The 26,165-nt window shown below is 46.8% G+C and overlaps 1 protein-coding gene across 2 annotated transcripts in view; it reads right to left on the reverse strand.

Annotated features, from left to right (window-relative positions):
* ABCC4 (ATP binding cassette subfamily C member 4 (PEL blood group)) overlaps nucleotides 1–26,165 on the reverse strand; it is a 2,280,107-nt gene that overhangs the window by 1,273,759 nt on the left and 980,183 nt on the right. For both annotated transcript variants that reach the window (XM_069639145.1, XM_069639144.1), the window contains exon 14: nucleotides 6,895–6,991. In XM_069639145.1, coding sequence (XP_069495246.1) covers nucleotides 6,895–6,991 — 97 coding nt within the window. The remainder of the gene's footprint in view (nucleotides 1–6,894; nucleotides 6,992–26,165) is intronic.

The following is a 26,165-nucleotide window of genomic DNA, read 5'->3' on the forward strand; positions in this document are numbered from 1 at the left end:
CACACTGCCATAGCATAGACTCAGAGCTTCATTACGATACGCAATGACAGCCCTTAAGCCTGCACAATTCTGAGCTACTTTACCAAGTCTCATCGCCGCCTTCATGGCCTCCTTTCGTAGAGTCACCCTAACCATGGCTTCAATCCTCTCACTGTTTAATTCTATTGCCCCTACTTATTTTCTTCCTTCACTACAATCTCTCCCATCTTACACAGAGTCCATCACTGCCCCTAGCAATTACTTTACGGGCATTCCAAATAACCAAATCAGCCCTGCAGAATGGATCCAATGCTTTGCCTCACCTCCCACTCCATGGATACCATGCCCAGTGAGCGTCAGAAACATGAAACTTGGCTCTCGATTCCTTAATTACAAGACACCTACAAGGCCGTCTTTATGACCTCCAGCAACTAAACTTAATACTCACCAGCTGACCTCCAAACTGAACACTTGCCTAGCAAAAGTTCCAAAGGCCACTGCAATTTCTAGCCTTCCGCCACCCACTACTCAACCCTCGACTGAACCTTAAGCACCTCTCCCAACTATCAAAGGAGCACTCATTAATGCACGATCCCTGGTTGCCCATGCTCTTGATATTGGCGACCTCATCTTAACTAACGGCCTGGACTTCCTTGCCATTACCGAAACGTGGTTACATCAGGCAGCAGGCCCAGCACTATCCCTAGGCATCCCTGAGGGCTACATAATCATTAGAGCAGAGATTCCTGCAAAGGAGGTGGAGTAGCATTCATAGCTAAAATGCACCTGGGTCTCAGAGCCAGCCTTCTAACCAACATTACTAAACCATGCTCGCAAATTACTTTGCTTGGTGATTTCAATTTAGGACTTCACGACCCTAATGACCCCAATGCGACAGCATTGGAACATTCCATATCCCAACTTGGTTTTACTCACCGCATCTCAGGTCCTACGCATAACAAAAGGTTGAACGCTGGATTGGCTGGCAGAGCTTAACTGCTCAACTACCATCTTCAACAATTAACCTACAGCATGGTCTGATCATCACTGCATCTCCTTCTCCATTCAGGCCAATGCTCCCCCTAACCAAAGTCCTACTATTCCACCTCAAATCCTCTCTAGAAACAATAAGAACATTATGCTTCAAAATGTACGTCCCCTGATGCTCGATATCATGGACCCAGCAAAATACGAAGACTTAGATTCTAATAATCTAGTCAACCTCTTTATTGACACACTCGGCTCAGCTATAAACATCATTGCCCCCATAAAGTTAAAAAAAAGCCAAACCCACAGCTCATCTTAGCAAATGGTTCACACCTGAACTAAAGATCCTCCGGAACGCCAAAAGAGCAACTGAATCTATATGGAGAAAATCACCCACCCCTATCAACAAGACGCTATTTACCTCGGCTGCCTCTACTTATAAATCAGCCATTCACAACACCAAAAAAAAAGAGCTACAACAATAGAATCTCAAACGTCAAATCTCGGACCAAAGAACTCTGTAGTATCCTAACGGAGCTGGGATCCCCAGTCCAACCCACCGAAATGTGTGTGAAAGACGCTGATTGGTGCGCTAAAATACAGAATGCCCTTGCCGATAAAATTACATTATAAACTAAAATCAAGTCTAAAAAAAACTCTAATCCTACCAGGTCATTGAATCGCATGCCCCGTCCTGCCCACCCTTCTTCTCACCAGCCTAACCTAATGAAGTGGGAAAAATGATCAAAGAACTAAACCTTCTAAATGCCAAGGAGATCTCTGTCCGGCCACAATCATCCAGGAAGGCGCCAAGGACCTGGCACCGTTCATTGCTACCCATATCAACTCTTCCTTCATGACTAGCTTAGTCCCCAATAACCTCAAGGAGGCCTGGGTTATGCCTCTTCTAAAAAAAATTAAAACGTAGAGACAAACATTCCTACCAATTATAGGCCCATCACCACCGTCCCCTTCCTCCTAAAAATACTAGATAGAGTAGCCTATCTACAAGTCCAGAAACACATGGAGGACAATAACCTACCAGGCCTGAGACAATCTGTCTTCAGGCCAAGACACAGCACAGAAACAGCCCTCTTGGACCTCAAAATCCAAATGGATGAGGCTAAGGATAACAGCAATCTAGCCATGCTCCTGCTGCTAGACCTATCGCAAGCAGTTTATCTTGTTGATCATCAGATCCTCACAGATCACTTGACTACTGCAGCTGCCTTCTCCAACAACGTATCTAACCGAATCCAGTCATTTCTTTCCAGTCGAACTACTAGGGTCTTCGCACCGACAGCTTCAGCCGATCCTATCCCAATCCACTGCGGCGTCCCGCAAGGCTCTTGCGTCTCGCTGATGCTTTATAATATCTTCACAAAGCTCCTCTTCGACCGTCTTGACAACTTGGGTGTCACCTACACGAAGTACGCTGATGATACCTAAGTTCTCATCACATTTACAGGTTGCTCCGACGACGACTCTAAACCGATCAATGACATATACTTGAAGATTCAGGCATGGATGGCAAACCATAGCTTTTGTCTCAATGATGAGAAGACGGAGCTCCTGATCGTCGGATCTCAAACAAGTCTTAACAAACTAGACTGCAGATATACGTTCTTCGACATTGATGGGAACTAGATCAAAGTTGCCAAGGAAATCAAACCTTTGGGTGTCTACTTAGACTCAACCCTCTTGTTCAAGAAACAAGTGAGCCCCACCGCCTCCTCTACTGCTTACACAAACAAGCTTATTAACGCTTGCAAATAATTTCTCTCACATAACAGCTGCATCATGCTTGCCAGGGCCTTAGTACTATCCAAAATCAACTATTGTAACACCTTGTTCATAGGATCCTCTGAACGGAACCTCAACAGGCTTCAAGTCTTACAAAATAAGAAATTAAGATCAGCGCTAAACATCCCCAGATCCAACCATATCACCAGTTTTAGACAGGATGCGCACTCGCTCCCAGTGCGCGACAGAATCTCTCTTCGTACATTAGTCATCACCCACAAATGTCTGTCTAACTCTGCCCCTAAGTATTTGTCGGACAAATTCTCCAACCGCCAATCTACCAGACCTACCAGAACTCTGTACTCGCACTGCCTTACTATTCCGAGGTTCAAATTGAAAAGAGCTGGAGGAGCTAGCTTCCCTGTACTGGCTGCTAAATCTTAGAACTCCCTCCCTCTCACCATCAGAATCGAACCGTCTTTCTTGACCTTTAGAGCCAAAGTAAAGAGCTGGCTATTCCATAAGAATCACTAACAGTTTTAACACTTATGCATCTGTTCCATTACTTGCATTACCATTTGTAAATACTATCTGTATGGTACTGCCACCCAATCTGTAACATTCGGTGTCTCTCCCACATGCTCACTGTATTTATGCTGTAATTCGACTACCTGTAACCACCAGTCGACTTGTACGTTTTTGTATTATTCGGTTTTGTATGTCTGTAACCTTCTTTTAAGTCTTTGCGCCCAGTTACCCTAGGGTTCGGTGTGCATTACAAATAAATAAACTAAATGCTTCTGCATTTATGGTGTGACGGGGGTTAGTGTGCAGTGATTATACACAATCCAATAAAATACACAGTCTAACAAAAACAATCGAAATTCATTAGTTATTTATTTTAATGATCGTGTTTTGCTTTCTGCAACATTGAGGTTTGCAAGTTTACAATCAATTGCTTTTGTTCTGTATCTAAGGTGTTTATGGGAACAACAAAAGACCTTTATGATAGGCTTTTTCTTAAATCTACACGTGTTTCGGCTCTTTTTGGTTTGTGATGCACTTGTACCCACGCGTTCACGTGGTTGGTCATTAGAGCCATCTTTAGGACATGCATTTAAGTTTGGTTCAGGGTAAGTCAGGTTGAAACCCCTTTTCTCACGTTTCCTACAATACAAGGACAGTACGTCAACTTATACCATGATGAAATGGTACTTCTTGAGATGTCACTGGAATAAAGTATCCTAATGGAATACTTACCTGCGGATCTGGAGGTCTTCATTTCCCACACTGGTGACAAGCTGGTGGCAGGAGGCTCAAGCAGACAAAAAATATGTGTTTGGGGAAGTAGTCCTCCGAGGACCCACCACCCAGCCCAGAAGTCGTCCCACCACCTAGGGAAGTGTACAGGAGCGTGGTAAACTCAGTCAAAAGCAGCACTTTGTGGCTAGTTGTGAATGGTAGTTAAGAATTGTAAGCCCTAGTCCCTACTTATCCCTATAAGGAATAGAAAGAGGTCTCTGTTATGTTTATATTAAATGTGTCTGAATAAATGAGAGCACGCAAGAACAACACGGAACCAGTGTAGTGGTGTGCTTGCTTCTTTATCTTAATTAGGACTGCGGAGCTGGTGGTAGCCCCACCTACACACGTGACCAACCGCCGCTGGTCTGCAACATAGAAAGAGGACAAGGTAGTCTCAGAGCCCTTGGAGTACACACTTCTCTTTCACTGTCGCTGTTGTTTTGTGTGTATATCCCCATCCATAACATCAGAACAGGTGTCTGATGAGCTCTCTGAGATGGCAAGTTCTTCGCTTTCTTGTGTTTCCATTCCCATCTTCCTGAAAAATGAAGAGTTTCTGGAGTTGTGTCTGCTAGGGCTCACTGCTTTTATCATGGACCCCTTGATGTGCGTCAGGGGTTCGGGATTGAAAGCGGTAGTTTCCTTGAATCCCTGCGATGGCCGCACCAATACTTGGTCTCCTACTTTCATCTCTGGTTCTCTGGCCTTCCTTCTGGTGCTAGTGTAGTTAATGTTTTCCTTACTTTCTTCATCTTGGTCTCAAGCTCTTCATTCAATGTCTGCAGCCACCACCATGATGGGAAGCTGTGGCAGAGTCGTTTTTATGATTCTGACGAACATCAGTTCTGAGGGGCACACTCCAGTGGAGCTGTGTGATGTGTTACTATAGTCTCTGAGGAGGGTACAAATGGCTTGCATAAATGACCCTTTTGTGATGGAGGGTCCTCTTCAAATTGGCCATAAACCTGATAGTGCTCGTGGCCACAACATGGTGACTTTCCGATGCTGACAACTTAGCTGTTCAGCAAACATCGCAAAATCATGTCCACTGAAAGGTGAGCCATTGTCAGACTTTACAATGTTTGGGATGCCATAGTCTGCAAATGTTTTGTCTAAAGCTGAGATTACAGCACGCACCACTGTAGAGTGTACTAAATGCACTTCCGGGAATTTGGACATTTCATCCATGATGACTAGAACATGTTTCCCATTGATAAAGGGCCGAACATGTCCACTGCTACTTCATCCCATATTTGCAGTGGCATGAGCGTCATATTCAGTGGTTCCGGGAATGTGCGAGGTGCTACTGCTTTGCATGTGATGCAGTTTCAAAGAGTCTTCTCAATTTTTGTGTCCATATGTGGAACCCACACCTTTGTTCAGAGTTGCCCCTTGTTGGAGACAATTTCCCAGTGTCCAATATGGGCCATACTGATTGTCATGTTCTGCAGTGTCTCAGGAATCGCAATTCGATTTTCTTTCAACAATAGGCCTTGCAGCGGGATGGACAGTACATGTCTCAGCAGATAGAATGTTCTGAGCAGTTTCTGTTCTGTTTCGGAGGTGAATGCTTTCCTTTTGTTCAATTCATGCCATCTCCCTGAGCACACTCTGGCCTTGACTTGCAGGAGCACTGGGTCCTGGTTCAAGCTGTTGAGAATTTTGGGGATGGTCAACGATTTGGGGAGGGCATTGCTTACAATGTACTTGACGTATTGGTCTGCCTTGGCGGAATGTGTTTCTTCTTTTGCTGGGAATGGGTATCTGGACAAAAAGTCAGCCGGGTTGTTGACCTTCCCTGGATGATGTTTTATTGTGAATGAGTATTCCTGTAGCTGGATTCCACAGTATGCAATGCAATGAGGTTTATTAGCGTTTGATTTGCCGTAGATAGTTGTGAGAGCCTGGTAATTAGTGACGCTAGTAAACTTCCGGCCATATGAGAATAGATGAAACGGAAGAAACAGTTTACAATATTTTTGTTCCCTGGGATACGCATACAGCATCTTTTCAGAAGTCACTTGTACCTTAGAGAAAAGGAAAAATACTGTCTACACGGATAACAGAAACATCTTAAAACCGTTGTTCACATTTTTAAACTAATATTGAAGTTCATGTGGGCGAAAGCTTGCAAATTGTAGTGCTATTTTGAATTTATTTATGATGATCAAGTATTTTGCTTAGTTTGCAACTTTTTTGCTAAAATAACTAGCCGGAGGAAACCGTTTACAATATTTTTGTCTACTGGAATACACATACAGCATCTTTAAAAAAATAGGAAATGAAAGCATTCTATAAAGGTAACAACCAAAATACAAAGGGGTAAGGAACACTAGAAAGTAAACATACCCCTGGCAATTACTCAAGGGGGCTTTTCATTCCATCCATTTTGTTCGTCCGTCTGTGTGAAGATGAAATCCATCTCTATTTTGGCACTTCCTCTGGAGGGGCAGTTGAGCCTGGTCACATTTTACCACACAGCACCAAAGTAATTCCATTCATAGTTTGTCTTAATTGGGCGTCCTCATTGAGTTGCTACTTGGGACCCTAGTGCTATAGTATAGACTCAAGCATATCTATTTTAATCTTAATGGTATATAAGAAAGCATGTGCTCATGTAATGATGAAGGGGCAAACAGCCTGTACCTCCACATGATTTGAAAAGGGGCAGACAAATGTCAATGCCAGATTATGAGTGCCAGGCCTATACAGCATCCTAAATTGCTCAGTCTACTTTGACCACAAAGTCGCCTGTCTCTTTAGCCTTGCATAACGTGCCATTACACAAATATATTTCCAATGTTCTTTATCCTCGGATTTGTGTAGCATTCAAGAGCAACAATCAGAATTAAAAGATATAAACATTCTCAAAGCATTTACCTCTTTCAGTATGAGGATCTGCTTTGCTGCAGTGAGGTATTGCAACTGATGGGTCACCAAGATGCACAACTTTTTATTCAAAGCTTGGCAAATGCACCTGCAGACAAGAGAACATATTTAATCAATGTTGTTTAACAGCAATATTTATGGAAATATGAATAATCATAATCATCTTCTTTCATGCCTACTTTTCATGTTGAAAGTTCATTAGCCCCACACAACACAGTACTGCCTGTAAGTAACTAAGGAATAATCTGTGAAACGGAGAAAGTGGTTTGCCAAATAAACTCTCATACTTGACTAATAAACTTCTCCAGGTGTACATGTCATTGTGAAATATTTGTACTTGGAAAGAGTCCTATGTTTTCTTTTCTACTTCAACAAATTGGCACGCAAGTGCAACCATCAATCACATCATCAGCTTTCCCGCCAGCGCAGTTCTTTTTTAAGGATACCATCTGAATTCAAAATATTTGTGAATGCAGGGAATCAAGGCCAGTGAAATCAAATTGGAAAAGTAGTGTTTTGTGAGGCAATATCGTATCTTAAATCTTTGGCACATTTAAAATGTAATTTGTTGTGATCACACTTCCAATACTACATGCAAGACAAAGCAAATAAGGTTGTGAGGAAAAGCTGAGCAAAAGTGAGCCTCTGTACCAGTGTACAGGGTATAGTGCACATAGGATAATTTTTACAGGGAGTATAAATAGTCCAAGTAGCAGACATACATATTCAGTTGAATGGTACCTGTCATGCAAAGGCAGCAGATGTGGCCATATTGTGGCTCAGTAAGGATGTACTGAAAACCCTTGAGAAATTAATTTTACTTATATTCTACATAACAGACAACCCACCAAGGCCCAGAGCCATTGCTGCCTACAGAAAAAACACTATCAGTGTTTGCAGGATCCAGAATTTAAAGTTGAATCTAACATTCCACTTCAATGCCAAGTCATTATGGCCACCCGCAGAAGGCGAAGAGTAAAGTTTTGGAAATACATATTGTATATGGTGCAAGCAGCAGGATGCCCCTTACGTCTGAAGTCATGAATTTGATCTAGAACATTAATAGAAGGACGGTAAATAAATCTAGAAACCTAGGCGGAATAGTAATTCGTTTTCTTTAGGTTCCCTAATTAGGCCAGGCTAGCAGATTTTTTTCTGTGTTTATAGTTTATTTAAACCTATCTCAGAAAATTTATAGATTTGTACATTAATAATTAACTGATTTATCTTTCACTGCAATAGTGGTCAATGGTATATTTTTCTTGACTATCTTTTGTGACCAACAACAAATTATGAACATCCAGTTTATAATATGCTGCTGTTTCACGTTCAGATCTGGTTTGCTATGTTTACTTTTGTGCGTGTTCAATTCGAGATCAGTTAGAATTTGACCATGTCAAAGCTTTTGCACCATCATGAACCAACAGCATATGTTTCTGCACCTGTGCAAGCAGGTACTGCAGCATGTGTCATCTCCATAGCACTCAACCGTTTATGCCCCAAGGGTGGGTCGAAACACCCAATTTGGTTTTCGGCATTTAAGAGTCCACTGACAAGTATGGGTGGTTAGGGATCTTGGCTACTACTTACATGACGGAAGACACCCACCAAAAGCTTGCGAGTTGAGAGATATGCATCTCAAAAACAAAACAAACCACATTTGCAATTTGGTGGCAACATACTAAAATATGATACGACTGGTAAAACTGTAACAATAAAATTGAACCTGGAATTTGGCATTTTACGATTGAATTTCACACGCAGAATAGGGTGTTTAAAAAGGGCTTTTTTCACCAGCCAGTCTAATTTGTGTATTTCTCGGTCAGGGTTAAATTCAGCACTGAATGAAACGCCACTGGGGTACGCCAGGCCTTTGAACCGGATATGAGCCCCCTTAATCTCTAAAAGAAATTCCATTCAAACCAACGCATCCCAAAACACACGACTATGGACTTGTAAGTATTTTTGTATGTATGTATTTTATTTTTGTATAGCGCCGGTAGCCCGATGGCATCAGGGCGCTTAGACTTACAACACAGCAGCTGCACGACAGACAATAAATAACGATTACTGCGGACTGATGAGTAACCCTGAAAACTGCTTTCCCACAATTTGTCATCTAAATTTACAAAGCGTTTTTCGATGGGATTGTGCCATTGTAAAAACGCTTTTGTACATCAGGCCTTACGTGTCAAGGAACTAATTATCTTGGCCTGAATCAATGTTCATTATCTCAAACAGGTAATTATTATTTCTTGTGTTCAGTTTGATTTTTAAAATGGCTACATTTGAATTCATTACTTTGGTTTACTCTGTCCCAAAATTAGTTTGGTCTTATTAAGGGAGATTCCATATTGCTGACCATTAGGACTAGAAGTCGGCACCAATCAATATGATAGGTTTTCTACAAAATACGCCAGCTGTGCGTCACATTTGTGAACTCGTGTAGTTCTATTTATCCACTTGCTGCAGGGGCTTTCCAAATAGCCTTCTAAAGACGGAGAAGAATCCAGGATAAAATACGCCCCTATTTTGACTTGGTTCATCTACTTCAAGCTTTAATAGGTCATGATTGTCTGCATGTGGTCGAAAGAACCTGCAAAAGGAAGAAGGGGTTGGCATCTCTCAGTGTGCCTGGTCTCCAAGGGAAAAATAATTCAAAAGGCCACGTTGCGAGTCCCTGCTAGGAGGCCGTTTCGGCAAGCTCCTTGAAATGATGCCTTTGCAACTTGACACTTTCACCAAGCAACAACGAGAGGCACCAACTAATGCTGGCAACAAGCAAATACAGGTTGGGATTTTGTCATATGGCAACAGAGACTTTACTTGCGACAGAAACGTGAGAAATAATCCTGGATCACAAGAGCATATACCTGGAAGTTGTTGAAGGTACTGCATTGTGTATATTGCTCTTGCATGCCCATCACTTGTTGCAGAGAAAGGTCTTGAGTTCAGTTAGGCAACCAAACGGAGAAACGTCGTGGAGACTGTAGTTCATCTCCATATTTGTGAATGGCTGAGTTCAGCGGTTGGAGAGGCTCAGCTATAGCACTGAGAAACCTTTTCCCCCATACCACCTAAACGCGGCCAATTACTTGCTCAAAATTACTCAACAATGCAAGCGCTGCTATTAACAATTGTGAAAACAAGGTTTTCTGGCAAATGTATTAACATTTGATGTACTTACTATTTATTTCGAAATATATTGCAAAGAAAATGGGCGAGAAAACCTTTGGTGCATACCATTCTTTTTGGTTTTTAGAACAGGAATGTTTTGTAGATTTGCAGTTGTTTTCTGATGCTGTTTTTGATGGTTAAATCCAATATGGAGTTATGCGATAAAGGTTTTTTTGCCAAACCTCTATCTGGAAGGATACTGAAGATATGGAAGGAGGAAGTTCTTGTTTTTATTATCAAGAAAGTTAAGAAATCCGATCGTTTTTGCTATTTTGCTATTTAACTTTTGATCGTCTATAGAGCTGTTCAGTATGTTTGTTTATGGTGTGGTTCATTTTTACATTCTACTTGATGTTTGATGTGGTTTCCCAGAATGCTTAGAGGCAAATGAGCGGGTACTGAATCAACAATTGAGTATAAACAAATAAGTTTAAGGTCGCCAGAAAGAAATCTGTGAAGTCATTATGAATTTGTCTGCCGCTTTGCATTTTTATTTTCAGATCTATGTGAGACTCCCAACACCACCTGCTTCAACATGCATTCTCCTTTGGCATTTTCCCAATCTCATCATCGGCACAGTTAACGGATTTTAAAAAATAATCTTGGGAGTGTCCAAATTGCTGGCTTGCCATTTTCCAATGAATATGTCACTGTTTTGTATACAAGGGTTATTTCCTGAATGTATGTTTTTCATTGCATGTACAGTGTTCCCCCACAAGCTTATAGATTACAAACTCCACACTCATCTGGATAGATATCCTCCAGTGCCAGCTGTTTTTCGGTAATCTCGCCAGGGAGCGTAGTGAAGCTCGAAGATACCTTCCTCTGATCTCATGCTCCTCGGCTCTCGTACCTCATTGACCCCAAACATGACATTGGTGTCGATACGAAGAACGCATTATGCTCACCTATTTCAGCTGCCGACCTTTCCCCAAACCCTGTGCTCAGTAGCAGAGTGAATCGATTCCCATGGCAAAAAAAAAATGCATACAAATTGAATTACTTCTCTTTTTCCCCGTGAGGACCCAATGTCAAGAAGTATCAATTAACCTTATTCTGGCGAATTTGCACTACATGTACATTTTCCTTGTTTTTAATTTAACCTCCTCTAAAAACTCTCCCAGAAGAAAAACTTAGAAACAGGGACGGTTGAGAGGGTAATGAGGAATCTGTGGGAGATTCCATAACAATACATTACCCATAAGTCATTTTCCCTTCAAATGATTGCATCCTCTGAAAGATCCCACATCTGGATAGACTCCCACAGAAGTAGGCGAACTGAAAGCTTTGTAAAACGGCCCTGCCAAAACAGGCACCTCTGCCTCTAGACAGATCCAAACTCTAGTGCTCAACGATGGTCTGAAGGGACGCTCATGTGGCAGCCTGGCACTTATTCTCTAACGGCACCCCTCTTTGCAGAGGAAGAAGCCACCCCTCTGTGGAATTTGCCTGGAGACTTGTAGGAACCTTCCCCTCCGCTCCTTTTATAGTACTCCACAATGCATAGGACGATCCAAGGAGAATAACATTTGGTTGGTCACTACACAGACAAAATGCGCTTGTGAAAATGCAACAAACAACTGGTCATACCTATGAAATGGTGCAGTTCTGGCCATGTAATAATTCAACGTATATTTCGGATACAATCTATGGAGCCATTCCTCCTCCTTGGATAGATGAACGGTTGAAATTCAATGTTCTGCGTTAATGTAGAACTCCAACAACTTTGGCCAAAAAAGACAGTATAACTCTTACTGTAACTTTCTCTTTAAAGAAGTGTGGAAATTAGGCCTTAAATGACAGCACCTGAATCTCACTCACACATCTGGCTAATGTGATCGCCACCGGGGAACACCATCTTTGAAGTAAAAAGCATGATGGGCATAAAGAATAAAGGCTCAAAGGGAGCTGCCATCAAGAAAGAAAGGAGCTGCCATCAAGAAAGGACCAGCTTAGATTCCAGGTTGAGACCGCAAACTGAACTGGATGAAACGCATTCACAAGCACCTAAAAAAACTGGACAACTGTAGGATCTGAAAAGAAAGAACCCTGTTCTGGCAGCCTCTTAAATGGAGAAAGAGAAGCCAAGTACCCCTTAATCATGCCCACCTGTAAACCTTGCTTCGCCAGGGATACCGAAAATTCCAAGGCCACTGACATGGGGCACGACATTGGGTCTGCACCTCTCTCCCAACCCCATGACACACATTTTCCCCATCTGCATGCAGAGATGGACCTTGTAGAGGGCCTTAGGACAGCCAGCAACAAATCCAAGACATCAACTTTTCTTGCTCACTACTTCACTAATAAAGTTCTCCAACTACGCTCTTCCCTGTCCTCTGCACCAACTGTCCCATCTATTTCTCCTTTGTCCTGTTCTCATACTCTATCCTCTTTCCCCCTCACAAACTCAGACACTTCTACCTTCCTCAATCAAGCTCACCCTGCTTCCTTTCCTGATGACCCTTTAACTTCCACTCTTAGTCTCAAAATCCTACCTTCTCTTCTTCCTTACATAACTGAACTCCAAAACTCCTGCCTTTCAACTGCTATTTTCCCCTCTGCCTTTGATCATACTAGAATACCAATTTTAAAAAAAATCTACTCTTGACCCATCTCTCCCTTCTAACTACCATCCTACTACTTACCTTTCTTTCCAAACCTCTTGAACAATTGTTTTATTTGCAAGTTTTCTGGTTTTCTTCTTAGAAAGAAAACTACAGCAATCATAAATACAACGCAATTGTATTTATAAATGCAGTGGTTTTCTTTTTAAGTTTCCCGGGCACCCCCGGGCCAGAGGTGACCGGGAAACTTAAAAAGAAAACCACAGCATTTATAAATAGAACAACATTGTATTTATAAACGCTGGTACATTTGCTTTGAGTCTCCCGCGCTCCCCCGGCCCGTGGGAGCCCGGGAGACTCAAAGCAAAAGCCGCTGCAGTCATAAATACAACACAGTTGTATTTATAATTGCTGTGGCTCCTTTTTAAGTTGCCTGCCCAGGAACCTTAGAAAGAAAACCACAGCAATCATAAATACAACCGCGTTGGATTTATAAATGCCATCATTTTGTAAGGAAAAGAAATAAAATACCACTTACCGGCATGCAGCCTTCCTGCCTGCTGTCTCTGCTCTCCAGGTGACTTTTGCTTCATTAGTGCCACAAGGGCAGAGATTAACACAAGCACAGGAGGCTCATCCATGTCACAAAATGGATGCCTCCTAGTGCTTGCCATTTTTTAGTTTGAGCCTCATTTGGCTCAAAACTTTACATCAGTCAGCGCCGTCATCGGTGGCTCAAAAAATGTCCTTTAAAGCAGACGGCGGGAGGTGCTAGTTGAGGAACTTCTCCCAGCTTCTTTCTTGTGGCTTGTGTCCTCCTTTATGCCTGACGGCCAACAGCTGAGGAGTGTGCTGCAGGCAGCTGTTTTGTCCTTGGTTGGAGGTTCAGAGACCTTCCAGCACTTCCTATCCAGGAAGCTTTCTGCAGAGCCCAGCAGGGCACGCTGTGTGCTGGATGGGTAGAGTTTCTGGAGCGGCTGGAGGGTCCTCTGATTTGTTTAGAGGAGGGATGTTGCTGCCAGGGACGTCATTTGAAAGTCGCTAGGGGTCTCAGCAGGGACCCTTGAAGTCCCCCTTGCTACCCATGGACCAAAAAAAATGAATTCATTTATGGCGCGCAGTGCTGCTACTTCATTGGTTATTCTGTTGGCTCTGAAGGGCACCAGTGAGTGCAGATATAATATCCTCCTCCTAAGAGAAAAGGCATGGCTTCATGTTTAGTTGCCCTAGAAGCGGTGCAGTGTGACTTAGTTTTTCCAGGGAACAAGGGTGGGGGAGATGGCCGATATCAGTCAGCCACAAGCCTGAGACGAGACTACCTAGAATAAGTAAGTGCCAACATTTGCATTTTGCAACCTCCCACATGGCAAATATTGTGGTTGTACTTGTACTCCATCTGTAAGGGTGCTCAGAAAAATCTAACCCAGAGGCTCCACCCCATTTGCTTCAGAACAAAATTGCTAAGATTCTTACCAATGTACTTTACAGGACCCATGCTACCCACATCTTGTGTCACATTCGAATTAAATGTAAGGTTACCACTTGTTAGGTAAGAATTGGTGCAGTCACACTATGTGAGACTACACACTTATCTGCTTTGTATTAGGTAACCCACCTTTTGGTATAGGTCTGTACTACACAAGTTGGTAGTGTGACTGAACGACCAGGCCTATCTCAAGAGGGGTAAATGTGAGCTGTAGAGCTGTACAAATGAAATCCGTAAATACAAGCAGCCAGGTAACACTTACAATCAAGGTTTCAGTTCTAAATAGTGATTGATTTATGTAACATCAGTTTTAAATAAGCATACTTTAAAAAGGTAAAAGATCGTAACAATACGAATAAACTTTGAAATTACTTTTCAGAATCAAACAAGCCAGTGAATAATCTTTGGATATGTTTCATACACTGCTACACCCGGGGGTGACTTCAATCACAAGGATAGTATTTGCATTTATATTATCACACTGTTATACTTTGCAGATTCAGAGTTGCAGAAAGGAAAGGTTAAAGGGAAAAAAAAAAGGTTAGAACAGATTGCAGAATATGTCATGACAACCAAATCCTCCAATGAAGTCTAGATAAGGCCTTTGCCCAGCATTAACAGTGTTAACAAGCTACAACCTATGGAGGGACAAGCAGTATAAAAGTCAATGGATTAAGAAAGCGCCTTCAGGGAGCTAGGACAGCCAAAGTCATTTGAACGCAGCCTATGGATCTGATGCACTTCTCAGATAAAAAGTCTTGCATAATGTTAGAGAGTTTGATAAAATCACTTGTAGGGTCACACGCGGTTAAGCCTGTGGAAAGGGAGTTGAAGTCAACTCGAAGAAGGTCAGCCAATGCAATTCCCAAGTGAGAAGAGCACAGCTCAAGGCAATAAGGGAAGTACCCCAAGCCTAAACAGTACCTCTGGTTAGAAGAAGCGTGATCCAGCTGGTTTTCATCTTGCTACAGCGGTGCAGACCCTGGTTCCTGTGATTCAGTCATCGGGAAAAAAGGGAGGACGTCTGGAGGGCTCCTGCGGCAGTACCTGGGAGGTCGGCAGCCATGGGCTCTTTTCGGTTCAGCTGAACTTCGCGGTTTCAGCACTTAAGAAACAGCACTGAAGTGGATCTCGGACACCGGTTGGACTCTGTTCGCTCCCTTGGTCCTGCACTCTGGCGAGGGGACTCTGGAACTGGAGGTCCTGTTTCTGGAGGGTCCTTGGGAGTCTCCTGGAGCTTCAAGCCAGAATCGTTCTGCGACAGACGTTACACTCGACTAAGAAAACTAGACCCCTGGCATTTGGCTCTCGCAGCAACGGAGAAGCACAGCAAGTCAGGGATGGTGGTCCAGTGGAGTTAATCTCAGGGTTAGTTGGTCCCACTAACCCAAGGGGAGAAGTCGTTCCATCCAGAGTTTCTCTGTCGAGGTGAAAAGGGAGGTTGGCACAGCAGCAGGGCTTCACCGGGCAATTCAAAGGTCCAGGAGGTTTCAGCAAGCTTTGTTCACGGTTTCTTCGTCGGGTGTTTCTACCAGTGGTCAACCCTGCCTATAGTCCCAAAACCCTCGCCTTTTAAGTAGGTTTCTCCCATTCATGCACAGCCTAAGCTGTCAATCACACAGCAGAGTGGATGTCCTGAAAGGAGAGCCAGCCAGACAATCAGGACTAGTTGCTTTCAGGCATACCTAGAGACAAAGGACAGGGTAGTTTCGGGACCCTCTTTCACATCCTATCCTTCCAGGCACACTGGAGCCAGGGGCAGGCTTCAGAGCTGAAGCCCGCCAAAGGCAAGACAAAGCGCTCAACCCTGTCTCAATGCACAGAGTAAAACCCAAGAAAAACCTCACAAACAGAAAATGTAGAAAAAAGAAGACTGGGCCATTTTGACAAATTGGTCACCAATGGGTGCTGTACTGCTGCTGAGGGTTCAGCCTGCGGTAGAAAAGCAAAATGGTAGGAAAAAGTAAACCACCGCCCCCAGCCATTAAAGTAGTGAGGGTAACATAAAAATGTTACATGAGAAAGTAGGATAAGGGGCTACTAAGTAAACTCCCAGCACTCCACATACGATGGTGTGTGTTGGACCTACAAAGAGAAAAGTAAAGTAAATTTTACTATGACTGCTACCATTACAGCAACAGATCCCCCGACGACGCACGTTGCTCTCACGGCTCGCGACGAGGGACCTTTTTAGGCCCTCCTCTAGCCGACTGGATCCTGACTAAATCGTTACCTCAGGAACCCACGGCTCCCCCAGTGCATTCCCTGCACCTCCCATCCAGCACTTTCCCTTGGATGAGTTAAGTAAAGTCAATTTTACTTTACTATTCGAGGGAACGATAGTTCACACAAGAAAAGGTATTTAAACCGTCTGAAGGTGCTGTGCCTGACCATGCACAAAGCAGATGCCTATGGAGTTTGTCAGACTCCAAAAACAGTGAAAACACAAAATCAAAATCAGGTAAAACACATGAGAGAGTGAGAAAAAGGTCTCACCTCACTCCAGGGTTAAAATTTTAAAAAAAGTTCTAAGTCCAGCAAAAGAGCTGGGGGTCTATAAGGTGGGAGGAATTTAGCATTAAAATGAAGATTCTCCCCAACACAACCGTTTTCTTCAAATGTGTACAAGGTATCGCCCCCCTCTCACCCCCCAATTGCCTGGCCTGCATAATGCTGCAGAAACCACATACTGCATCTCCGTCCGTCAATGATGATGTTTATTATTCCACTGATGTTTAATCTGCAGTCAGCACAGTGATGCCAAGGTCAAGAACTGATATTGCTGGAGGTTGTTTATTTCTCTCAAAGTGACACCAAAGACCCCCGATAGCCGACACCTCACAGAATCACCTCCAAAACCGTATTTTTAGCTTTTTTATATTGTTCCGAACTAAGGTGCTCAGCTCAAGGCATTATAACCTCCATGCACATTTCCGTCAAGTAGCTAAACTCGCAGTGGAAAAACCAGACCTTAGTTTTAATCCTGGTTGACTCACTTGTACCAATGGTGTGATCTTAGATAAATCCTTTTTAGGTCATGATTTCTTGAAAACCCTGCATGGTTGCCTCAACATTTATCTGCGTTTCCGACGTGTAGCCAAAAGGGGTGGTGCACTAAAAAGTGCACCATGACTACTAGCAGGGAATGTTTTCCACACATTTCTTTATGAAAGGCATACCTCTTTAAACAGCTTCTCTCTGGTATAGTAAGGCCAGCCTGGTTTGCTGCATCTGGCACTCATTTTAACCTTAGTTGTAAAAAAGTGTGTCTGTTGTCTGCTGCTTCAAGCTCCCAGGCATTGTGCAACATGTGCTCCAGAGGGCACTATGTATTACAGCATGCAGTCGCCTTCTTGCTAATGTCACCTCACAGAATGGTCGACATACCTGCCAAATTTCAATCGGGAGATGTTAGTCCAGTCATGTGTTTTTACGTGCATTCTTTGACTGATAGTGTTAGATTTCTCCATTTTAAACACAGGCCTACAACTCTCAGAATGCAAGGCAAAGAAAAGAAAAAGTGCTGTGCTACTATCTTCCTAATGGAATGGAGCATATTTTCATGGATGGACTGTGGTACGCAATACCACTTGGCAGAAACACACATTGGCACAATCAGTGAGACGTGCCCCTTGCAATTTCTGTATTCTATGCCTTCTATCAGATTTCCTCCTTGCCCCTTTCCAATATTAAAGTAGCAGTCACCTCCACCATTTTGTATGGCAAAATCATCAAGATTTTCTTTTCTAGCACATATAAGTATTTAAAAGGGGGAAGTCTTAATTTATCCAAAGAAAGATTGAGATTTGCTTGGACAACTGAAAGATTCCCTCCAGACTATTTCTGCTGCAGAATTATATTAAATTATGGCAGTGCGGAAGACAGCCTGTTTTTGTTGTAGACTCCCGCGGGTTGCAGGAGACTTGGATGGCAGGTCTGCTGCCAGCAGATGGTAAAGTCTGGTGACGCCGGATGTCCTAATCTGGAATCAACTTCTGTATTCCCTTTGGATAGAAGCTCAGTTTACAGGCTGTAAAAAGCTTTTACAAACTTTTTTGCTTTGAGCATATATTTATCTCAGTGCTTCTCACTATATTGGTTATTCATAGACCATTTTCCGTTCCAGCAGCAACTGTTTGTCACCGGCCGGTTGACAGTGCTTTATTGCCTTACAGTTGTTGGCGCTATACACACTGATATGAATGCTACATATTGTGATCCATTGTTCTATGAAATGTATATCATATTACAGTGATATAAGGAACAAGTTACTTACCTGTAACTGTTGTTCTCCAGCATGGGTCTGGCATGGATTCACATGCTCATGAATATTCCCCGTCGTCAGGCTGGGAATCCTCGGTAAAGAAAAAATCAGTATCAGTTTCGTTTCTGATCTGTCTTTCGTAGTAGTAACCAATCACTGATCTCTGCGTCATACTGACCACAGCCAATGACTGCCCTCTACCTAAGCCCCGCCTCTGGCAGCCATCTTCAGATTTGGTAGCACGTGAAGTGGCAGTATGACCAAGTGAAGAGCCGCAGAGGGGTAGGCGGGATGGTTCGCATGTGAATCCATGCCAGACCCATGCTGGAGAACAACTGTTACAGGTAAGTAACTTGTTCCTTCTCCAGCATGGGGTCTGGCATGGATTCACATGCTCATGAATAAAGAATACATAGCAGTACACACATGCACAACCACGGGAGGTGGCAAAGGCTCAACATTAAGCATTACATCAAACTCAACATTAATCAATTCTTACCTCCTCACCAGGCTCACCTTAGGCGAACAGATTGCGCAGCACTGCTTGGCCGACCCTGGACTCCTCCCTGGAATCCCGATCGACGCAGTAGAATTTCGTGAAGGTGTGCGTCGACCTCCACGTAGCAGCCCTGCAGATGTCTAGCAAGGGCACACCAGATAGGAACGCCGTGGTAGCTGCAATCGCTCTGGTGGAATGGGCTCTCGGACGGCCAGGCAGCGGTCGGTTTGCCAACCGGTGACAGTACATGATACAGCCGGAGAGCCATCTGGAAATGGAGGCCTTTGAGAGAGCCTTCCCCTGATTGACAGGTCCAAAGTTCACAAAAAGTTGTGACGTCTTCCGAAAACACTTTGTGTGGTCCACGTAAAACTTCAGCGCTCTAGCCACATCCAGCGAGTGCAAAGTCCTTTCGGCCGGTGACGAAGACGACGGGAAGAAAACAGGCAACACCAAGGGTTCGTTGAGGTGGAAGTCCGACGGCACCTTGGGCATGAAGGAGGGGTGCGTCCTGAGCACTACCCTCGTGTCGTGAAAATTCAAGTACGGGGTCTTGCAGGAAAGGGCCTGGATCTCTCCCACTCTTCGTGCCGAGGTGATGGCCATAAGAAACGCTGTTTTCCACGACAAGAACTTCAACGGAGCCAAGTGCAGAGGCTCGAACAGAGGTCCCATGAGCTTGGTAAGCACCACGTTGAGCTCCCACGCCGGGGCCGGAGCCTTCACCGGCGGGAACAATCTGAACAGTCCCTTCATGAATTCTTTCACCAGACGATGAGACCACAAAGACGTCCGCCCCGTGGTTCTGGTGTATCAGGAGATCGCAGCAAGATGAATCTTGATGGACGCGCGCGCCAGTCCAGCCTTGGCCAGCGTCAGAAGGTACGGCAGTACCTGGGGAGCCGTAATCCGTAGAGGGTTAATCTTCTGTGTGTGGCACCAGACAGAGAACCTCTTCCATTTGTGTCCATAGCATTTAAGAGTTGAGGACGCCCTGGCCTTTGCAAGAACCTCTCTGCAGTCGGCCGGTATGTCGTATCCTCCAAACTCTAACGCTGCAGGAGCCAGGCCTGCAAGTTCAGCGACTTCGGGTCGTGATGGAGGATGGCGCCTCCTTCCCTGGAAAGAAGATCCGCGTCCACTGGCAGCTTGATTGACGGGGACGCTGACAAGTCCAGAAGGTCCGGGAACCATATCTGCCTCGGCCACGCGGGTGCGACGAGGATCATCCTGCACCGTGACCTCTTGAGCTGGTTGATGAGCCGGATCAGCAATGGCAATGGAGGGAACGCGTATAGAAACAGGCCCTCCCAGGGGAACGAAAAAGCATCGCCCATGCTCCTCGGCTGGGGAAACCTGCTGGCGAACCTCCGGCACTTGGAGTTTGTCGCCGTCGCGAACAGATCGATCTGGGGTGTGCCCCACCGTCGGAAGAGGCGGTCCACTAGATCCTATCGTAGTTCCCACTCGTGGCACGAGCGCAGCTCTCTGCTGAGCGAGTCGGCGATGGTGTTTTTTATCCCTGCCAGATGAAACGGCACCAGAAACATCCCTTGGGCGACGGCCCAATGCCACAGATCCTGCGCCTCCTTGGACAGGGCTGGGGATCTGGTACCGCCCTGCTTCCTGATGTAGAACATGGTGGTGGTGTTGTCGGTGAAGATCCTCACCACCTTGCCCTTGAGGGACGGAAGAAAGGACCTGAGGGCCCAAAACACTGCACGGAGCTCCAGGACGTTGATATGGAGGGACTTCTCCGTCGGAAGCCAAAGGCCTCTCGCGTGCAGATTTTCGGTGTGCGCTCCCCACCCTTCCAGGGAGGCATCCGTGGTCACTGGCTCCTGGTGGCCGGGGGTCTGGAAGTCCATGCCCGCCGTCAGATGCGCGCGGGTGCCCCACCACCGGATCGCTCGTCGGAAACTCTCGTCGAGTGTGATCCTCTCCTCGAAGCTGCCCGTCGTCTGGATCCAGCGCGCGTCCAGGAACTCCTGCAACGGGCGCATCCGGAGTCTGCACAGGCGGATGAGATAAATGCAAGAAGACATCATTCCGAGGAGGGACTTGATGGTCCTCACCCTGGCGGCGTCCGCAACCAGCATCCGTTGCACCTTGCCCAAGATGGCCCTTGTCCTTTCCTCCGACGGAGAGGCCAGAAGCGACACTGTGTCGAGCTTCGCTCCCAGAAACAGTGCGTCTTGCGCAGGCAACAGGTGGGACTTAGCGTAGTTTATGGAGAATCCCAGGTCCGTGAGTAGTTGGACGGTCCTTGCTGTGTGCTCCACGGCGAGCTCCTTCGTCTTTGCTTGGATGAGCCAGTCGTCCAGGTAGGAGTAGACGTGGATCCCCTCTCGGCGCAGCTGCGCCGCCACCGGTGCGAGGCACTTGGTGAACACCCTGGGTGCCGACCTCAATCCGAAGGGAAGGGTTCTGAACTGGTAGTGACGCCCTTGGACCACGAACCTGAGAAACTTTCGGTGTCCCTTTAGGATGGGAATATGGAAGTAGGCATCCTCCAAATCCAACGACGACAGGAAATCGCCCTCCTCCAGTTGACCCAGGACGTGTTGGAGGGTGACCATCCGGAACTTCTGTGCCTTGATGAATTTGTTCAGTCGTCGTAGGTCCAGGATGGGACGCCATCCTCTCGTCTTCTTCTTCACGAGGAAGTATCTTGAGTAAACTCCGGAGCCCCGAAGCCTCTTTGGGACGAGCTTGATGGCGCCCTTCTTGAGCATCGCCTTCACCTCCAAGAGAAGTTGAGGGATGTGATGTTCTTTCCTGGCCACAGGGGGGACGCGCGGGCACCTCTTTAGAAACTCGAGCGCGTGACCCTGAGCTAGGGCGTCCAGCACCCAACGGTCGGTGGAGATGGACTCCCACACGCTGACGAAGCTCGCCAGCCGGCCTCCCACCGGGGTGCTTCGGTGGGGGCCCGACCCCACGGCCGGTTCAGTCCTGCTTCGACGAGGCTTTGCCGCCTTGTCCTCCTTGGCGATGACGGCGGGTCCGCCTGACTTGCCTCGTCCCCTGTAAGCTTCCTGTGACGACGAACGGGCCGCTTGACGGTAGGTGGAAAAATCCGCCGCTGGAACCTTTGGAGGCACCCTGTTTGCCTCCGCCGCTCCGAAAGGGCGGCCGCCGTTGCTGGAGAACCCTAAGAGCCCGGGCCGTCTCCTTGTCCGCCTTGATGGCTTGAAGGGAATCGTCCACTGTTTTCCCAAACAGGTTGTTTCCGTCGAACGGCATGTCCAAGACTCTGGTCTGCACGTCCTGACGGAAGTCAGTAGCCTTGAGCCATCCACGCCGCCTAAGGCACACGCCGTTGCCCAACTGGCGAAATCCAGTGTCAGCGATGTCCGTCGCAATCGTAATGGCGTGGTCCGACGCCACCTCTCCTTCCTGCAAGATCTCTAGGGCTTCCGCCCTCTTGTCTGGTAGGAAGTCCAGCAGGGGGGCCAGTTTGTACCACAACTCCCTGTCGTAGCGGGCTACGATAGCCAAGGCGTTGGCCGCCTTAATCGTCGTCGCTGCCGATGAGATGACTCTGCGTCCCATTGTGTCTAATTTCTTTCCCTCGCCGTCCGGCGGGGAGGTTGACGTAGAGGCCGCGCCCACCCCGCTTTCTTCCTGGCCGCCGCGGAGACGCCCGAGTCCGGGGTCGGCTGTGCCCGAAGGCACAAGGGGGCCACGCCCGGGACCCGGTACTTCTTCTCGTACCGATCCCTCTAGCCGGCGTCGTGGATGGGTTCTTGAGGAGGGCGAGGCCCTCATCCCAAATATCGTCTAGTAGAGGTACAGCGAGGACCGTCTTCCTCTTGGTCTCGCGCCGTTGATAAAGGAAACCTTCCTTCTTCTCTTCCGGGCAGAGCTGGAAAAGCTTGGATGCCCTGGCGATCATGGAGTGAAACGATCCAATCTCGTTGGGCGGGGAAGCCCGGGTGGGAGGTGACGACGGGAGATCTTCGTCGTAAACCTCGTCGTCTGTACCCGTCGCGGCCGTGTCAGTCCCCGTATCATCCCCACGTGTCGTGGATGGGGAGGAGGGCTGAACAAGCCGCGATGGCTGAGAAGGAGGTGGAGGATGAATCCTTCTTCTCTTAGGGGGAGGGCTCCCAGAAGGGCCTGGCTCCGGGTCTCCGTCGGGAGCGGTTCCTCCGTTGGTGGTAACGGCAGTCTCGTCCTTATCTCCGAGCATAAGGACTGTATAGCCAACAAAACGGCCGCCGAGTTGTCTTGCGGCACTGGTTGAGGGAGATCCGTCGGGCGATCAGGAGCCCCGTCGGCATCCTCGACGCCCTCGTCGTCTTGCACGTCGGGGTCCCTCCCGACAGGATGGCCTTTTTCCACGCCAGAGCCGTGGCCTAAGACTTCGATCAGCTCCTCCTCAGAGGTTGAGGCCGAGTCAACGACGACCACCTGCCCCCCCTTTTTCTTCTCCATCGGAGGTTTCACGGGGGTCCTGTCGATGGGCATGAAAGAAGACTCCCTCCGCGGTGGCAGGGAGATTCTGCGCCCCGGGGTCGCCACCACTGGGGTAGCCTCCACAGACTGAGCCAGGGCCGCGGCGACTGTCTCGATAGAGGCCTTGGCCGGATGGATCAAGGCTTTCACCACCTTAGGTGCGCTCACTGCCTTCTCCTTGGGGGGAGGGTCACCACCTCGCTCCCCCTCCGATGGGGCCTTAGGGCATGACCGGGGTCTCTCCAGGAGCTTCGCCGGGTGCTCGGCCTTCCTCTTACCCGAGCCAGAACGTTGGCTCGTGGTTGATGGCGCCGGGGAGGATGCGCCCTGCCTGGCACCCGTAGAGCCCGACCGTCCGGCGCTCCCGGTGCCAGCGGACTCGCGGTGCTTGGCCTTCTGTTGGACCCCCGTCGCCGGGGCGCCCTCAAAGGTCTTAGAAGACCGCTCGGACTTCTTCTTCTTCTCGCCTGACGGGCTCTTTCCTTCCAGCCAGTTGGCGAGACGTTGATGGCGGTCCTTCATGGTCCGCTCCGACATATTTCCGCAAAACGCACAGTCCTTCTCCACGTGCGTCTTGTCCTCATGTAGGCAGTAAAGGCAAAGGGAGTGTTCGTCCTCCTTAAAGACATTCTGAACCTGGCATCCAGGGCAGACCCTGAACAGCTTTCCGGCCGTCGAGCTTCCCTTCTCCTGGGCCATGTCCGAGATGGGCCTGAGAAACTTCTGGAGTCCTCCAAAAGCATGGCTCGATGAAATCTTCACCCTTGAGGGGTGTAGACGAATCCAACACGGGTCCCCGTTGATCGGATGAAGAAACGGTGGAGCTTGAGGCTCTTTTGACCGAAAAAAGAGAAATTTTTCTGAGAAAAAACGTGAAAAATAGCACTAACGCTCGAGAGCAATAGCACGAGGATCCCAACACTTGGACGTGCGGTAAAAATCTGAAGATGGCTGCCAGAGGCGGGGCTTAGGTAGAGGGCAGTCATTGGCTGGGGGCAGTATGACCCAGAGATCAGCGATTGGTTACTACTACGAAAGACAGATCAGAAACGAAACTGATACTGATTTTTTCTTTACCGAGGATTCCCAGCCTGACGACGGGGAATATTCATGAGCATGTGAATCCATGCCAGACCCCATGCTGGAGAACCATATTATTCTTGGTGTACTGGAACAATGCTATGTGATGCCACTTCCTATTCTGTCAAGGGGTGAAAGGTTGTGTGCCATCACTTCCTGTGATGTCACTTGGGGTCAAATAACATCACACTCTGTGATACCATCAGAGGTTAAGGGTTGGATTATGTAACTTCTGCTACCCCTGGAATTTCGGTGAAATCACGTCTCTAATTGCTTCCGTCTTTGGATATCCAGACCTTCCTTCACTGGCGGAAGAAGGCAAACTGTACCTTCAGCCAGGGTGCAAGGTTGAGTTCTTATTTCTTACTTCTTGTGAAGTCTTCAGGTTATCTGCCAAGAGGGGCTCAGCCCTCTTTTAAAGCCAAGTGGGCCACAGTGATTGATGTAGTCTAAGCCTGGCTGAATGAACCAATCCCGGGGTCCCTACCAACAAGCTCCTGTATGCGTGAGGTCATAACCAGAGTGCTTTGCAACACAAAAGGTAAAGGGGTGAAAACAGGAACAAGGTGTGCCCCAGAACTAAAATGGCATAATCCTTCTTTCAACAGAAAGAGCTCTGGGCTCACTTCCTTGTGGCACCAAGTCCACCCATCTTCCTGTCGTTTTCAAAGAGTCTCTCTGGTTAATGGTTCTCACTGTGTGGTCCCTGTTAAAGTGGCAGGTCTCCCTTGAAGCTGTGGGGAGACCAGACTCTCTGGCTGCTGGAAACCACATTCACACCCCTTACGAATGGGGTCCCCCTAGCGGGGTGGCCTAATGTAAACAACAGACCCAGACATGACAGTTCACTTGTCATTGATACTGAGGGTGGGTTCTGGCTTCAGGTTGGCGCAGTCACATATGAAAGGTTGTTGGGTTTCCCGTTTCCTTTGTTAACGTCTGCAGGAGCCCCGTGTGGGCCTATTTGAAGTACCCTCTATTGGTATGTTAATTGCTACCACCACCTACAGGGCCTAACAGAGCAGGGTGGTCTCATGGAGCCTTTGTCAGTTAATCAGCCTGTCCATGGCAGGGGGAGGTTTGGCCCTCCCCCTTCCTGAAGATGTCAGTGTGGAAATGGAGGCCTTTGAGAGAGCCTTCCCCTGATTGACAGGTCCAAAGTTCACAAAAAGTTGTGACGTCTTCCGAAAACACTTTGTGCGTTCCACGTAAAACTTCAGCGCTCTAGCCACATTCCAACTAAATATGACAGTCTGGACTGCTCCTGTAGGCTCTGTCCAGGTCAGAGTACAGGGTCTATGCTTTTGTCGTGGTGTGAGCATAGGAAAATGTGTGTGGATAAGCCCCACACATTTTCCTCAGGTCGGTCTACCATCATTCCATTTAATTAAAAAGATGAAAAAAGCCCAGGCGAGTACATGCCCAGCATGCAGATGGTCGAATTCCTCACAGTGATCCTACGGACAAATCAGCATAGAACTCAGCCAGGGGATTCCTCTCAGGTGCCACCAATCACGTGACCAAGTCTGGCTTTTTAAATAGAGGATACATTTATTTTTTTCTAAAGTCTGCCCTCCACCACAGTACTAAGAAAACTTACATTTATGAAGCCAGATCTATCTTTATACTTGTTTTTCCAAGTGAAACAAACGCCAAGCATGTTTTCTCTTAATCAATACACTCAGCGACCACCATCTGATGAAGACGTCTCTGGAAGTTTGAAAGCTG

The sequence above is a fragment of the Ambystoma mexicanum genome, chromosome 7q, assembly GCF_040938575.1.
Source record: "Ambystoma mexicanum isolate Mex_15411 chromosome 7q, UKY_AmexF1_1, whole genome shotgun sequence".
Taxonomy (NCBI): domain Eukaryota; kingdom Metazoa; phylum Chordata; class Amphibia; order Caudata; family Ambystomatidae; genus Ambystoma; species Ambystoma mexicanum.